This window comes from Ptychodera flava, assembly GCF_041260155.1.
Source record: "Ptychodera flava strain L36383 chromosome 23 unlocalized genomic scaffold, AS_Pfla_20210202 Scaffold_23__1_contigs__length_28996876_pilon, whole genome shotgun sequence".
Lineage (NCBI taxonomy): Eukaryota > Metazoa > Hemichordata > Enteropneusta > Ptychoderidae > Ptychodera > Ptychodera flava.
Genome location: NW_027248277.1, coordinates 14,107,233 through 14,125,145, shown reverse-complemented (window position 1 = coordinate 14,125,145; position 17,913 = coordinate 14,107,233). Strand labels below are relative to the sequence as shown.

Below are 17,913 nucleotides of genomic sequence, written 5' to 3'. Positions count from 1 at the left end.
TGCCGGTGGTACCGTGAACAGACCATACACAGACGTACGAACTGGTAATTTCGATCTTTTCCGAGTTCATTGGTCCAGAGCCGGGGCTTATCATCCCGCTGCCAGACGATGCTTCAGAAGTCGAATTGCAAATATTCGACGAGGATCTGATAAGATTCATTACCCGATGCACTAATCGTTACGCTAGACAGAGGAGAAGGGCAAATGCCAGGGAACGGCAAAGATCGGCCTGGACACCGACGACAGTTGTCGAAATGAGAGCATTCATTGGAGTGATGGTGCTGTTCGGAATTTGCTGGCAGCCTGAAATCCAGCTGTATTGGTCGGACCATGTTTGCTTCGGTCATAATTTCGTCAAGAGAACTTTTTCCCGTGATCGCTTCAAGCTACTGATGCGATATTTATACTACAGCACACAGCCCTACTGTGCTCGTAACACAGCCATGTATACAGCCCAAAAAATAAGTGAGAAACGGGATAGGATGTTGAAAGTACGAAATGTCATTGATCGAGTGAATGCAAACAGCCGAATGCACCGGAGCCCGATGTGCGAACTGCAATCGACGAAGGAGTTATCCCCTACCGGGGCCGCACAAAGAATGTTCTCTACAATCCAGCAAAACCGCACAAATATGGAATGAGAGTTTACACTCTCAGTGAGTCCGCCACGGGTTACGTTTTCAACGACGAAGTCCATCAACCTGTCGCTGATAACTGTCATCACCCGCTTGATCCCGATGCTGCAGACGACCCCCGAGTTTTCAGAGGAAATAGACCTGGGAAAGTTGTTTCCCGGCTGATTCGACCTTACTATGAGTTAGGACATCATGTCATTATGGACTCATATTACACTTCTGCCCCGTTGTTTGACCATCTCTACGTGCATAATATTGCTGCCACGGGAACCTGCAGAATGTACACCTTAGGCTTACCCGATGAAGTAAAGAATGCCGAAAACTATGATCCACAAGTCGTACCGCCTGATGCTGACGACGAAGAGCGATGGCCACGTGGTAGTTTCTCGGTATTTCAAGACGGCGCAATGACAGCATGTGCCTGGAAAGACACAAAAATGGTGAAATTTATGAGTACGGCAGTCTCTGCACGAAGACCGAATCGAGCGCTAGTGAGGCGCCGATGTAAAGATAAAAGAACCGGTGCTTTTGAACGACTTGAAGTACTATGCCCGAACGTTGCTGTAATGTACAATCAGTACTTCAGAGGTGTTGACTTGACCGATCAACAGCTGGCTTACTACACGCCAGGTCGATCATCGCCACGGTGGCACAGAGCTGTGTTTTACCACGAGCTGAACAAGGCACTCATGAACGCTTTCCACAACATGGCATCAGTTCATGGATACGGTCAAAGTGGATCGAGATACAGACGTCAGCTCATGTTTCGCGCCCAAGTAGCAAAACAGCTGATCGGTAATTTCTCATCTCGGCAACGTCCCCCAAGAGGAACTAGTCTGACGGCTCCACGTCTCATTCCTACCAATGTTGAAAGAGTTGGTCATCGAATGGGTCGCAATCCGGACGGAAAACGTAGTTGCGTGATGTGTCGACGTGCAGGACGGATAGTAGGCCATGGAACTCATCCCAATCATGTTCATGAGACAATCACTGTTGCCTCACCTGCCAGTTACCACTGTGTCACCCACGGTACAGACAAGCGTGCTGGCGAGAGCACAATGTGTGAATGCCGTTTGCAGTGGACCGCAGAACTTGACTATGCACGGACTGAACATTTGTCGGTATTACAACCCTTTATTACACAGTTGACATGGACATAAAAAAACATTCACTCGCAAACTATCGGTGAGTACGATGTACTTTTGTGTGTGGTTGTGAAGTGAATGATTGAGTCTAACACGTTTGCATTTGGGGTAAAGATCGAGTTACAACGATGATTGCATCGGACGATCGCAAGACAAGGTCTCAGCCAGAGCAGTTCCTGTTTTGGCAGAGAGCGAGTCGGTGTGCGATGAAAAATGCATCTGAGTAGCTAACAGTCGATTTCCCCGGTCTGTAATCTCTCAAATGCGTAATAAAAATATTTTTTATTATGCAAATAGTATTCGACATTTACATACGGCTCCCTAGGCTGTACGAACCTCGAATACATCAACACAGTAAAGATCACATGTCAGCTCAGGGTAGTTCAGACCATAACTGCTCAAACTGACAGCTGCGGACCGACAAACATGGAAACATGAGATCGGCCTTGTGGGAACCCGTCGCCTCAGTGTTAATTGTTTTGTTAGTGCACCCTCTTTGTAGCCTTCAACAAGGACAAGCTTTAAGAGTTCTAGTTCAGGCTTGTCAATGGCATGACTTTACACAGACTACAGGGGATGCTTGGATAGGATAGACATATTTTTCTTCAATCATTAATCATACGATTTATTTTAAGCAGAGGGCAAAAAAGCTGCATGTTAGGAGTTTCCTCATTATATTGCACTTTGAATTTTGGAAGGGAATGGAAACCAGGTGGTCAGTGAACGTTTTCATGAACAAGCTCAAGCTCTTACAGTTGATTGTTATTCACAGTTGATGAACATTATTTACATGTATTGCCTATTTCATTTTTGGAAATTCATTATATATTTAATAAACTTTCATTTTTATATGATAATTCAGCATTTTAAGTGCATTATTTTTCCATACAGAAATGCTAACATCATCACAGTTGACTGGGAATTTGCAGTTCACAAGTTTGTTTTTGCACTCTTCCCAAGTCTTACAAGTCCACTGAGCTTTCCTTCATTGACCTTATGGAATCCTCTGACTCCAGTGACCCCTTTGCCTGGTTCATGTAGCTTCGTTAGTCCCTTCAATCTGCGTCTGGCTGTGCGTCGTCTATCCGGCTTGTCAAATGGATGATCCTAGAAAATGGACACGAGGAAAACCAAATAAACTGACATCTTAATGATTTGAAAGTGGCTTTATAATTTAAAACATCCTTTCCATAAAGTGTTGAACCACATTTTGGACAAGATTTGAAAATTTGGTAACTATCAGAGTCACAGGTAACATGAAACACACCCCTGTCCCTTTTTGTAGTCTGAACACCTAGATAGAAAACTAGATAGTACAAATGTACTTGTAGGGAAGTACATGCAAAGCTGGCATGGAAACAAAAATAACCTCAACTTGCAAACAGAGCATTAAGTAAACACACAGCTTGACAGAACTTATGCACTAGTCAAAGTCTACCTGGGGAAGGGAAATAGTGCAGCTTGTTAAAATTAACTCAATAACACTCTAGTACATGTTCCCTCACCCATGTATCATGAGCACAAGGTATGACACATAGGTATTCATTTGCAAAAATTAAAAAGGATGGAGGTACTGGGTTACAACAGATTTTTTTCAGAAAGTGTAAAGGTGACACAAGAGGCTTGACCAAAATATAGATAACATATCATTATCATGTAGAGTACAGTCTCCACTATTCTGTAGTGGGGTTTCCTTGAAGTGTGACACAAGCCCATTGCACCCATGTATGTACATGTATAGCTATTATGAACAAGACCTGTATAAGCATTGCAGTATGCCCTGGAGATGGGCTTTCAATGAAGTGTTGCATTACCATAAGTGTTATCTCTGAAATGTACGTTGGTGGGTCCATTGGCTGAGTACTTGGAGAAGAGGCAATCTCTAGTTCCTGCTGGGGATAAATGGAGGCTGACGACAATCTCACTGGAAAACCTCTGAAAGAGAAAATATAATCAAACATGATTTGTAACATATCAAAGGGTACTCCTATTTAAGTAAATAAAATGTACACATGTCAAGGTCGAGTCAACAAATGTAAAGTTTTGGACAATGTGCTTAAAAATATAAAGTTTTTCTTGGCATAAGGATAGGTTTAAAGGAATCAGTATGTATCATATAGTTGACAAATCATTTGTGTTATCATACAAAATAATTACACCTAACATGATGAGAGCATTTATGTAAACTTGTACCTGCAAGGGTCATAACGTACAACCATTTCTCCACATATCTTAGCAAAACTGGTCTCCAAGTCAACGCAGTTCGGGACACCATTTCTTGAACTTGAAAGTGATGCCAGACTTCCAAACAGACTCTCACACAGCTGACTGCTTACAGCACGTTGATTGTATGTCCGCCTTTTAACTAGCCCACACAATATCAGCTCAGCATCAATACTGGCAATGGTAGATTCCCAGAGTGCCTTAGGATAGCCATTCACAAACATTCCAGGAGGTGGAAAGGAATATATATCAACCATTGACAGCAGAGTTTCCCTGTATCTACCAGTAAACAAACAATAAAAAACAAACAAACACATGAAAACAGATAAAATAGTCATTTAAACTTGATATTTACAGAAGAACTTGCTATCAGCAGATGGGAAGAAAATTATTTTTTCTGACAAAATAATAAAAATGTACAAAGGTTTTACACCAACCTCATTTTCATTTTGAATCTTTCTACTGCAGGGATTCCTGGTTCATCCATTGAGTGAAACCATTCTCGAACAAGCTTGCACCATCTGGCAGAAGCACTGTAGCCTTTATGTTCCAATTGAGTCTGAACTTCCTCAGAAAAAGTAATGAGAGCAAAATCAGTACACTGCATATCCAAACTTTCTTGTAGCATGCCTAGTTTGAGAGAAGTGGTATTGTCAGCTGCTACTTCCAGGAAATGTTTTCTTTCAGCATCGCCAATGTTCCTTTTACATAGAGCAGACCTATGCCTGGTCAACAAGTGATGGGGGTCAATCTTCCTGACAAGGAGTTCATCTCTGTCTGTTGAATATTCTGGTATATAGAACCAATTTATTGGCATTCTTTCATCTATTTCAGGAATTAGCATACTGTGTTTGATCCTGGATTCATTTTTCCAATTTTTTACTTTTTCTGGAAATTTCCAATTGGCATACGAGACAAAGAGAGCTTGCTTTGGGTAAATTTTGCTGCACAGAATCCTTACACAATGAACAGAAAGACTGGGTGGTGACTTTGAACCTGTTGGAGTATCTATATCACCAGGAAGATGCAGGACATTCTTCAGACTACCCACCAAACATTCTTTGCGACCTGTCATAGTAACACTTTGGTGCTAGTGATCTTTCAAGTATTTCAGAATTACTTTAAGTTCTGAAATCGTCATCTTGCAAAGACTTTGACAGTTTTGTATTTGTTGTTTCAAATCTTCAACATCTTTGCAACTCCATTTCAATGTCTGATCTTTTAACAGTGTCAGAATATTGTGAGCATCAGTTTCACTCAACAAAGAATCTTCTTCTGTATCACTCCCCATGTGAAGATGGTAAATTTTGGGCACTTTGTATATCTGAAGCCAGCTCACTGTTGTTGACATCACCTTCAATACCTTCTTGGACAGCTGCTTCACCTTGAGCAGAACCTTGGTCATTTTCATTCTGTACATATTCTTCTTGTTGTTGATTCGTCTCACTCCCCATTTCCAAGTCATTGTTGTCTCCTAGTGAAATCACACACTCTGGAATTTCTTCCATTATTTGCTGAACATCTGTACTACCAACCTCTTCCACTGGTACATGTACTGATAGTTTGTGGTCATGGCTGTGAGTTAACTTCAAACATGCAAAGGCTGTCTGTGGAAGTTTATTACCTTGCGAAACTCTTATTACTCCAGCTCTCAAAGACATCCTCAATATTTGTTATGGTATTAATACTCTTCATTTCAGAGACAATTTCGATTTTTGTCTTGCGACAGACTTCCTTCCAAAACGCCTTTTGTAACTCTAGAATAGTTTGCGGGTTCCCATTGTTACTGGTCTGCAACAGTGGTAGGTACTGCCCATCGAAACTCTGCACTGGGCAGTGAATACCTTGGCTGTGACAATAATTCAAGACATCTTCCAAAATACTTCTAACGACACTTGTAGGCAAGCTGTACCCTTGAGGAAATAAACAATTGGTGTGCCGTGGGTCAGTGCTGAAGACCACAATCTGTCAGTATTGCATGCGACAAAAGCAATCACTTCTGTTGCTTTCTTCCTTGATAGTAGGTAGTGTTTCTTTAGATAACAGACTACTTCATCAAGAGTATCTTCAAGTTTTAGCAGTGGTAGGTCTTGCATCTTGGGGGTGGAGCATGTGACAAAGTTACCATGAATCACATCTGTTGTGTATGGGTTCAGATTCTCTTCTGATATGGTCACAGCATTGTCTTTAAAGCAACAAGAATGCACAGACGACAATTCAGCAATAACGCTGCAATATTCCTGGCTATTTTTTTTTATCATCTTCCTGATTTCTCTTGCTGTGATAGAAAGTTTAGTGGGACACCGTGTAGCATCACCTCCATAAATATGGTTCAATTCCTGCTGAACAAATGACCAGATTTCATCATCTTTCTCTACCCTGAATACCTTTGTTGTTTGCTCTGTCCATACACAAAACAGACACCACTGAATGCCTGGCTTGCACCTTATATGCGCTTGCACTTGTAGGTAGTAGCGTGGTGGTATTGAATTTGGCACTCTTCCACTCTTTGGGCACTTACACTCCACAGCTGCAATATCATTATGGTTCAGGTTATTATGAATAAATCCATCAGGTGATATAATCATATCAACATTTCCAACTTGTATCGGGAAGGCACCAACTTCTACAAGACAACATTCTGGATAAAGTGCAGGTAAGACCTTGGATGCCAAAGTAGCCAATGAACATACTTCATGTTTTGTGCCCCAGTCCATTGCTTCTTGGACAGATGTATCAGGAGGTGGCCTTTCAAAACCAAGAACAGCTTGCTGATAATGTTCTCTTTGACCTTTCAATCCTGCGCAGCCTACAGCATTGTATAGTGTGCTTGCGTAACCCTTACTTGTTTACGTGCCTGAAACCATAGTGACGATCTCTGTTTTATAAATGGGAGTCCTTGGTCAATAACATATTCAGCAAACTTCTCGAGGGGTTCTTCACCACAACCAAGAAAGAGATCGATATCATGCAGGGCATGGTACCTCCCACAGTGATCAATAGGAATAGTTGCCATTGTTGTCCATGTATTCCTATCAGAGAACAGTGCAGCACACATTTCAGCAATACTGTCTCGAAGCCTGTCACCAATGGCATTTGATTCTTTTAATTCCAGTATATTGGCCATCACTAAACTTATTGGATATTGGTATTTTGTTGATGTTTGGTCAACTGCTGCACGAGCTTTGAGCTTTTCTAAAGCATAGTTCTTCTTTTCAAGAGTATCTCTTGTGTCAGCTTTCTTCTTTGACAGCATTGTCAACAATGACCGTAAATGTTCCAAAATTATACTTGTGTTTACCTTGTTAGCGGTTGATTCTGTATCAGCAGACAATTTCTTTATGGTTTCTACAGATTGCACTTCCTGTTGGTGTTGTTGTTTTTGAACTGCAGGTGACAAACAACCAATTTCACTCTCTTTACCAAGAAGATTTATGTCCCCCTTGTCACCTGTAAGACCTGGAACCACCTTTTTCCCATCGAGGGAAATACAGATACTGGTATCTTCATGTACAACAGCAAGTTTGTTGATGATATTGGTACAAATTCCTGGAGGAATACTTCTAGGCCACTCACCATTATAAGGATCGAATGATTTCAGGACATCTTCATTCGGAATTGCAAGGATGATATCTGCTTCCTCTCCAGGAAAGTTGCCTTTTTCTTGTCTATTGAGTAAAATTGATCCCGCATGTTTCCATCCACATAGAAAGCGAAGTGGAGCTGCACCAAACTTATTGATAAACGTCTTCCAGAAAATTTTGCTTGTGAAATTGAACCGCATTTCTGTTAGAGAAGTTGAATTAAGAGCCTTCACTGTGTCCAAGAAAATGTAATAAGTTAAACTCCCTGGTTTAAATGAACCATTACTTATGGCGGATAGAAGCTCAAGGAGTAGATTGTCCCCTTCGACTTCATTGAGTATATTCAAGCAAGATTTCACCAAGTCATCTACAGAGTCATTGCTGTCAATACAACTTTCTGTAGATTTCTCTTTGCAAAAGCCTGTCTTCCTGTAATGAGCATAGTCCACATCTGATCTCTTATTATTTTGAGAAAGGTGCACAACTTCATCCTCACGAGCAGTACATGTATGTTTGGTATGCAGTGAACTCATGACAGTCATTTCTTCTGTGTCCTTAAGCTTGTGGTTAACATCATTATGTAACGAGACATTTTCACAATACGAGAACTTACACTTTGAAACACCAAAGCCACATTTATCACATATTTCACCACGGGAGAGATTGGAATGTGCATGACTTGTATCATCATTATGTGATTGGATATTTTCACAACTTGTGAAGGTAAAGTCAGGAATACCACAGCCACACTTTTCACACATTTCACCACCAGAGAGATGGGAATGTGTATGGCTAACATCTCTGACACTATTGTTTTCCTTGAAAGAACCACAAATGTCACACATTTCATATGCAACTAGTATAGAATGATGACATGAACTTCTGGATCCATATCAAATTCTGTTCACAGTTCCACATTGAGAACAAAGTATCCCATAAATTGTATCATCACCACAAGTCTGCAAAAACATCTGGCTTCCTGATTTTTATCTGACAAGATGTACAAATCAAACTTTGCTCAAGGTTGGCCTCTTCAGAATTTATCTCTATCCCGCTAAGATTTCCAGCTGAAGTAGCATGTGACTCTCCACTTCTGATACATTTTCTTACATCATTACATTTTACAGGTGTACTGTGGCATAATGGCGTATGGACCTCTGGTAGTTCAGCCAGTTGTTGCTCTGAAAAGTTACAAATAGTAAACATATGAAAGTTAATATGCTGATGGGTAAAGTGTAGTATTTTAAGGTCAGACAGCTTAATGTCATATTCTTGAATAAACCAAGACTATGAGAATACAAATCAAAATATGACTGGATATATAGCAAGTATCACTTTGTCACATATTTAAAAGATATGGGATTTCTAATGTTTTCTAATCTAATTCATCAAGGGATAAGAGGACAGAAACCATTGGCTATGTCAAGTAGAGAGTCTAGTCTTTATCTGTACCATTTTTGGTCGCTTGATGGAACATAAACAGCCAGTATCTCAGCATTTACATCTTGCACACTTTTTATTACAACAAAATCTACTTCAGTGTAGTTCCACCCTTATAACACTCTAACTTATAATGCTATATGAGCTTACCAAAAACGTCATCCAGTTTCTTTTTCTTTTTGCGTCTATCCAGAGAAAGGAAAAGGTTTGATTTTCTCTTTCTTGGTTGCCTGGCATGCTCTGTAGTAGGTAGAGAATACGTGTTACATATCAAAGGTTCTTCTTTGTCCAGCAACAGAGGGTGGGGCATGTGGCAAATTTCATAAGAATGATTTCCAAATAAACACACAGCACGGTACGCAGGGCTATCCAAATCCAAATATTCAACTCCAAAGTGGGGTCATTTATGCTGCATATGAAGAAAGTGTTCGTGCAAATGGAAGGTACAGAAAAGAAATTTTCATCTTTGAAAGTTTGAAATATTGGTGAGCCTTTAACAACTCTGTAAAAGTTAAAAACGGACATTGCCAACACTTACGATTACGTCTTTTACGCTATCACATACAAAATCCATGTACATGTATTAGAATAGGAAGTCATGATAGCCTGTTCACTTCGAAAACGGGAACGGTGATTTCTCTGCAAATTTTGTAAATTGGGGGCAGAAACTTTACAGAAGTGTAATCGAACATGAACCTCACTGAACGCGGCATCTTACACGACAGAATTTAGTGATTTTGTTGAGAAAACGGGTAAAATACTTACCGCCACTTCCACCGCCGTTGCTGTCGGCCATCTTGATTTACGCCCTCAACATGAAAATGTGTCCAAAGCTATCGTTTTAGATGACCAAACTTGCGGATTCCATTCCTGTAACTATCGTTTCCCTACCCAAGCTATCCGGCACGGTGTCAAAGCTATCATTTTCATTCAAAAGCTACACTTTCTTAGGTACCCCTGTTATACATATCCCGATTGTAGCTGACTAATATTATGTACTAATATCATTTTGTAGAAAATATCAATAATGTACTTTGGGGACAATTTTGTTGTTTTAGATCAGGATTTTGGTCAACAAAATCCCACTTTTTGTTAGGGACAGGTTTTACAAGAAGTCTGGAAGACTCCCGGCGATTTTCAAGTCTAATAGGTTTACAGTCGTAATTGTCGGTAGAAAATGATAGGTAAACTATGGGACTCGTTCATATCAATGTTACTTTTCACGATGCACATACAATGCAGTGCAGTTTGTGTATTTATGTGAACCTTTGGCCGCAGTTATCCTAAAAAGACCAACGTACGTAACGTTGTAGAAGAGGAAATTCACTTCTTTCACCCATTCTGGGCAGCAAAAGAGTTTAAAATACAGCGTAAAAACAAATTCACGATATTGTCGATAACAAACGTCGACCTTTCTACGGTAGTTGGCAATGAAAGTCGACGTCATAGTGAACTATAGGTCAAAGCGAGGTCGATCACTTTTAGCCAATAAAAACGCGGCGAGATGGGGCGTCATCTCATAAATCGCCGCTGATAGGCTGCTTCTTTGGGAACCACTGACTCCGTAAACGCAAACGTGATAATCGTCCAAGGGGTCAAAGAGTTGCCAAAGTACGCCCCAACCCGGAATTACTATTTCTCTTACCATGGGTGACTTTGAAAATTATTCCCTGTGGGTTTGTTGGTTTAAAAAGTCACAAATTCAAGTACTTCTAGGCGAACTTGGACACCCCCCTGAAAATGGTTGCACTTTGACAATATCATTCTATATATGTAGGGTGACAAGCGCAGCAGTTGTTCTTTTAAACAACGGCGCTGGCTAGTTTGCGGCGCTGTGTAACGCAACGCAACCCAAGACACAGAACTATACACGGTGCCAGCCTACCGTGCATTTGTGGTAGTTATATATAAAAGCTTAGTAGATATTTACATTACAGTTGTTTCTTAATTTAAAAAAAAATAGTGAAACAAAAACCTCATTATCAACAAGCACAACTTATTTCTCTTTTGAGACATAGATAGTTTTTGGACTTGATTGGAGCGCCCCGGTTTACCTGACCGAAGCGTCTCCGTTCTTTTTTTCCGTCTCGTGGTCGGGGTCATCCTGCGGATTCTCCAATGAAGTGGCCGCCATATTGCATTCATCTGCTCCCGATGAAAATTGATCAGGCTAGTCTTGGTCACGCACTTGGTCACTGATGACTGATGGGACGCTATTGTGGAAAACGCATTCCCTCGGTTGGTCGACCTTTTCCCCGCTGCTTCGGTGACAGAGATGTAATACGTTCGGGGCGATGAGCTTTCTGAACAAAATGTATCTTCAAAGAGATGGCTGGAGCTATGTCAGGGAAGAGTTTCATTTCAAGTTACCATTTCGGCAAGGGAAAACATAAAAACTTTCAAAATGGAAGCTGTCATTAGGACCATTTGCTTAACCATTTGAGAACTGTAATTTTTCCCACAAAAACTTTAGTACAAAATTTTATTTTTTTTATGATTTTTTCTATAACTTTTTATGATTTTGGACAAAATAGATATCACATTTCATTAGCCGGATTTCTGAGCAAAATTGTCTCAAAATTTAGAAAAAAACAATTGACTGGGGTAAAGTTTATAATGGCGACAAAATTTGACTTGAAATGATATAATAAAAAAAAAACACTATAAAAAAACACTGGCGGTTCTTCGCCTTTTCCAAATCATGTGAGCATCATATTGAATTGTTAGTTTCTCTGGACAATAAAAATCGCTATTGCTTCTGATTTATTTCACTTTATGCCCCATGCTTGTCCTAAAATACGTTACATGACTCTACATCATGTTATAAGTAAAATCTCTTTACTCACGGCCACGAATGATGCTGTCGTCGTCATGCTCTCCCCATATCATTTGTATTTTTGGGCACATTATAGTTTTCTAGTTTAAATAATTACACTAAAATAGAATACAAGATGAACACTACGTTTACGAAATTGAAAGGCTTCAGAAGAGCGCATCAGAGATTAGGAAGCTATTTCTTGCATAATAGAATGCTTCGTCCGCGTATAGTGCTGCTTGGAACTCAACCTTGACTACCCTTCTTTTTTATATGGTAAATAATGGGCAGCCATTTACGTAGTAAACTATCCCCTGTTGACTGATTATGATTTTGCTTTTATAATCAGTAATGCAGATAGGGGAGCTGAGACCTTGGCCACGGCTACCCGTGCAGGCCATTTAATTGTGACCTCCTATCAATTACCTGTATACTCCTGTAACACATTAACGTTACACTGTTCGATGTCACACCCCCCCCCTCTTACTCATTATCACTATCTCATATGCATGCCAAGCATACCTCGCACGACACCCATCAAGTTTCGCGTCACGCTACTAACCAAACACTAATGCTCACATCCTCTACAGTCTACGGCACAGTGAAGACTTCAATCTTCTTTCACCACGCAATGACGACGGAGAAAACTTGTCAGAACAGTTGGTAACTGGTTTGCAACGGCGAAGATTTACGCCAGCGTTATCAATTGGATCTGGAACGGCGTGCCAACACACAAAAAAAATAATATATAATATATATATATATATATATATATATATATATATATATATATATATATATATATATATATATATATATATATATATATATATCACTCATACGATGGTACACTGCTACAAAAGTTCGAAAGATACACGTCAATGTCACTTACAACTTAAATTGCACATTTATTATTACATCGTATGTCAACAATACAGATATCTGTCTTACGCTATACCCTATCTTGCTAAATGTTCAGTTCATACTCCGGAAAATAAGTCATTTGTACAAAGTATTTACCTTGGTCGAACACCGTTAAAAATGTACATGAAATATTATATTGAAACACGGTAAAGAAATGTGAATATGAATGTGTCCTTGAACAAAGCTCTGATCCGTTGAGAATAGGTAGTGAATACCTCGCCCGCGGACCGTATGATGACTGATCTAATAAGAAAATATTACATCTAACACGTCATTTTGTCGAGAGGAACACTGAAGAAGAAATTGCATCGAGTGATTTTAAAGATGCCTGCCGACAGTGAGTGACCTAATTAAAGACAATATTCGTTAACACTGATGGTAGACACATTTTAACGTTTGCAATGCCTGCGAACATTTTGTAATTTCAACTTCACTCGAAAACCATCACTTTGCGATAAATTTGAAGAATAATCATTTCATAGATCGCTTGTTATTCACAAATTGGATTTTAAAAACGTAAATCAACTTCATTTTTTTAACGAGTTTACAATACTGGCTAGTGTCAATTCTGAAAGCAAAATGTTTAATTTTATGTCGAGCTTGAGGATATGTATCTTAAGTCGTGATACCGAATCAATTGTGATATCAACAGCTTTAACACTTGTTTAGTGTCTGTAGGAACACTAACGCTAGACTTCAACATCACCCATCATAAATATAATTCATATTGATACAATATCTAAAATATGGTGTAGTGTCATAATGAAAATTCAACATAATAATGTGCCCAGATGTTTCACCGAAAGCTTGAGATTTTACAATTAAAAATATATGACTCTCATACAGACTAGGAGGTCACTAGTAACATGTCAAAATCCAATAATAGAACAATGCATAATACTATTTGCCCTTACTTTTCACAATGAACTAATTTCAGGGCATTAAATATAGTCTGATTACAGTCACAAGACGTTTGTGGAAATGCTACATTAACAAGTAAAGTAATTGCACTATGTACACATCTAGCAAGAAGAACATCTTGAAACCAGTATAAAACAGCGACAAAGATACATATTCTATAATTTCGCTACATTATATCTTCTTTACAGATGATTGAAGTACATATTTTTTTATTTTTGCTTGAGATATTTCAATTCTGCTTCCTCGATTTTTAATTGTTGTAGTATAAGAAAGTCTTGTTAATATACAGCTGGGATTATCCATTAATGTAAGTGATAAATGATCGATTAAACATTGATAAGGACACGACAGGATTGCTTACAAAATAACGTACCGCATGTTTCAAAGTCTACAAATTACAATCTCGGGCGAATTTCTGTCTTAAGGCTGGCACGAGACCTCCGCTTTGCACATTTTTGCTGCTATTCTACAGAGCAGATCACTATTATGAGTGCTATAGAATACATACTTTTCATAAACTGATCTTTTAAGTAGTGTGATTTTGGGGAAGGAAATGACAAATGACTCTATCTATGTGTTGTTATCTCGTAAAATGAATAGGACTGTCTTTTGAACGTCGTCTGTATTCCATTGTAAACAGACGATTTATTCCATAATTTTGTCACATGTTATGATAAATTTTAACACGGCAGTAGTTTCCGCGGAACTATCAAATATTTTGTAATGAAATGCTTTCGTCTTGTCTTTGGTCATGACCAAGACATAAACAGTAAACTTTCTTAGCAGCTTTTCTATACTTCGAATTGCACAGTAAATAGATGAAAGGATTGATTGAACTTTGAAACACAACTAACAATAATGAAATGTTAAGCGTTAATATATAGGCGCAACTATTTTCCAAAGGATTATCATAGAGATCTATCATAGTAGTAATCGTGATTGGAAAAACACAGACAAAATATACAACGGTCGTAACAAAAACAGTCCTAAAAACTCGTCGGTTCTCTTTCAAAAGTGACACCGGTTGAGGCATAGCAGATGACCTACTTCTTCTATTCATCTCTCTTGCGACTAACATGTACAATATTGACACTGCAATTACATTGATAAGAAAGAAAGCAGGCAGTATACAATAAAAGAAATAATCTATATGATAGGGAACATTAAACTTTAAGCAACTGATGATTGAATCAATCTCACCAAAAATACTAAGCAGCCAAGTTATGGAGACGCTGACTACAATTCTTCGCGTCTTTAAATATAAATGTGCCTTAAAAGGATGGCACACTGCAATGTATCGTTCAATAGCAATCAAAATAATAGAAAAGTTTGATTCCAGTACTGCGATCCAGAAGAAAACGTCTATGCAACTAGAAATGATACCGCCACCCATGTAGTTTAAATAAAGTGATTCGAATATAATGCTAGAAATGTGACAAAGTATATCTGAGATGGCTAAATTAATCAAGAAAATATTCGTTTTACTTTGCATTTCCTTGGTTTTACATATTACAATTACATATGAAAGATTGTTAAACAGCCCAAATATCGCAATTGCTAAATACAGGGAATCACAAAGTTCAGGCCAACAGTCTGAGCCATTTGCAAAATTGTCCATTTCATATTCTGAAAATTCATTCCAGGGAAAGTATGTGGAATCCATCCTTATAACCGCTTTTAACGATGTTGGCGATGCATAAAACAAAGGAAATTATATCTCTTCATATTTGCTTTTCACACATGAGAACTGTTATCACTGAACACAATAAAACAGTTAAGTGTCTTTAGATTGGTTACAAAGTAAACGTCCTTCATATGTCGTGTTGCCTCGGCGATCGTCACCGGTAGTCTTATAAACCTGGTAATTAGTCAATGGCACAAGACGCCGTCACTCCCTGAAAACAATTGATACAAAATAGCGCAGTTAAATGGACATTGATCTGACCGACAGTTATGCGCATACGCGAGTACACTGAATCTTGACGAATGGTCAAAAATGAACATTAATTGTTTTACTATACCTTAAACAGCACCGTTGTCAGTGTGTTATGAGGTTAATACGAAAGTACAACAAAGGATTCACCACACACATTGGCGCCTCTCATCGCTCCCCGCTTCTCGCCTGGTGATACGCTGCCTCACTGTCCTCGTTCATCCTTTGTAGTATTTTCGTAATGACCTCATTATTGTTATTCATACATCTTAAATTCGTGACTTGGGCGTCAAATGGTCTGAGTGTTGACGTTTTTTGTACATAATAGAAAGTGTGTCCGAGGACAGCTCATAGAGACCCCCTACATAATATATTTTGACAAAGGCTGGACTTTAATTTCTTCACTATAAAGGTGAACCAGTTCACTGTTAATTCTAGTGGAACGTTAACAAACGTTTCGTACAAAAATTGCTCAGTAAATAAACTCGTAATGAGTTTTTGAGGTCACCCGAAAGCAACCTAGTAGCTGACAGCGATCGCCATTACGAGTATCATGATACACGAGATTCATGGAAGTCTCGACCCTTACATGATGTATTGACCTTACTATTTTTTTAATGAATTTAGCAATTGGTCATGTTTTTCCCTACTTCCTACCACTTTCCAGATCCTGTTCCTCCGTTAACATGGTTAATGTCCAGGTGGATAGAGTTAGTCGAATTTTCATCGGCGATTTGTGATTTCCTAATAGAATATTGCAAATGTTCGTTATTTATCATTTTTCATGTTCTAACTTTCATGATGATCATTTCCATCATGTACGGCGCCAATTCTGTAAAATCCGGTAATCTGATCGAGAGGGATCCTTGTAGATATGGCGGCCAGTGAAGCTGAATATTTCTCGTAAATGAACGTTGACATGACCATAGTACTTCAGTACACCCATCGAGCAAGCGCCTGTTTCATGATAAATTTGATATATATTCTTTCTACGTTATGAGTATTGTGTTACGTGCAGAGAAAACGAACAAAAGGGTGAACTCAGCAGTTAACGTTTAAACAAAATTTATTACGAAAATAAAACTAATTGCTAAGTCAGGGATAGAGTACAAGCTTTAAAAGTGTACACACTACTTATCTCAGCTGGGACGGCAAAGCTCCAGTCTCAGAGTTGTAACAGTCAGTCGGATGAATGAACAGTCCTTTGGCTTGCAGGCTGGAAGCTGCACAAAGTACACAGTATAAATCCAGCGTTGGCAGTGAAGGTCTTGAAAAGTCTTGAGAATGACTACTGCTGGAGTTTAGTAACACACAAGAGACACGATCCCAAAAGTCTGACTGCAAGCCTGCTGTCCCAGTATTTATACTCATGTGCTTACATAAGCATATAAGAACAATCTATAACTTTTTATTGACATGCTAATCACTGTTCTAAAATTATCTCTCTTACACAACCAACTAAACTTCTAGAACATTCAAAACATGACTAATTGAATTCATGGTTGTGAGGTCATTAAGGGCAGTGACCTTGAGAATGTTCTAGACTAATTGAACTCATGTCATGATGAGTGTGGGGGAAATGACCTACATAACACACCCCCTCTTCAAAGAGAAAATTTTTCAAAGAAAAATCTTTCTTTTGCAAATGTAATCTTGAAAAAGATTTAAGTACTCATTTTTTTTTACTCTAAAGTAAAACTTCTTGAAAGTGAACAACAATAAACTCTAAATACGAGAGAGACAGTCTGCAATTAAATTGTCTCTGCCTTTGATATGTCTAATATCAAGATTAAACTCCTGTAACATTAAACTCCATCTTAGCAATCTCTGATTTTTGCCTTTAAATTTCTGCAGAAAAACAAGAGGGTTGTGATCAATATAAACCACTATTGGCTGATTTGAAGAAGTAACATAAACTTCAAAATGCTGTAAAGCTAATATCAAAGATAAACACTCTTTTTCAATTGTAGAGCAGTTTCTCTGGGATTTGTTAAATTTGCGTGAAAAGTAGCAAACAGTATGATCTACACCATGCACCTCTTGCAATAAAACAGCACCAGCAGCTGTATCACTAGCATCCACAGCTAATTTGAATGGCAAAGTGAAATCTGGTGCAGACAACACTGGAGCACTTTGCAGTATGGCTTTAAGTGTATCAAATGCCTGTTGGCAATGTTCTGACCAAACAAACTTACTTTCTTTTTAAGTAAGTTAGTCGAAGGCTCAGTAATTGTGGAGAAATTTGGACAGAATTTTCTGTAGTAACCAGCCATACCGAGAAAGCGCATCAGTT

General features: G+C 38.8%; 1 protein-coding gene across 1 annotated transcript; it reads right to left on the bottom strand.

The window, feature by feature from the left end:
* Positions 1-2,256: 2,256 nt before the first annotated feature.
* Positions 2,257-5,300, bottom strand: LOC139124315 (uncharacterized). Its single transcript, XM_070690454.1, has 4 exons — positions 4,441-5,300; positions 3,974-4,282; positions 3,595-3,715; positions 2,257-2,887 (listed from the first exon to the last, which is right to left on the bottom strand). Exons 1-4 carry the CDS (start codon positions 5,076-5,078, stop codon positions 2,711-2,713), a joined length of 1,245 nt encoding a protein of 414 aa, XP_070546555.1. The 5' UTR covers positions 5,079-5,300; the 3' UTR covers positions 2,257-2,710.
* Between the last annotated feature and the right edge of the window lie 12,613 nt (positions 5,301-17,913).

Coding starts and splice junctions, on each gene's coding strand:
- LOC139124315 (XM_070690454.1), bottom strand. CDS start 5,078: ATGACAGGTCGCAAAGAATGTTTGGTGGGTAGTCTGAAGAATGTCCTG. Junction 4,283..4,440: donor AGATTCAAAATGAAAATGAG/GTTGGTGTAAAA, acceptor GTTTACTGGTAG/ATACAGGGAAACTCTGCTGT. Junction 2,888..3,594: donor TTTCAGAGATAACACTTATG/GTAATGCAACAC, acceptor TCCATTTTCTAG/GATCATCCATTTGACAAGCC.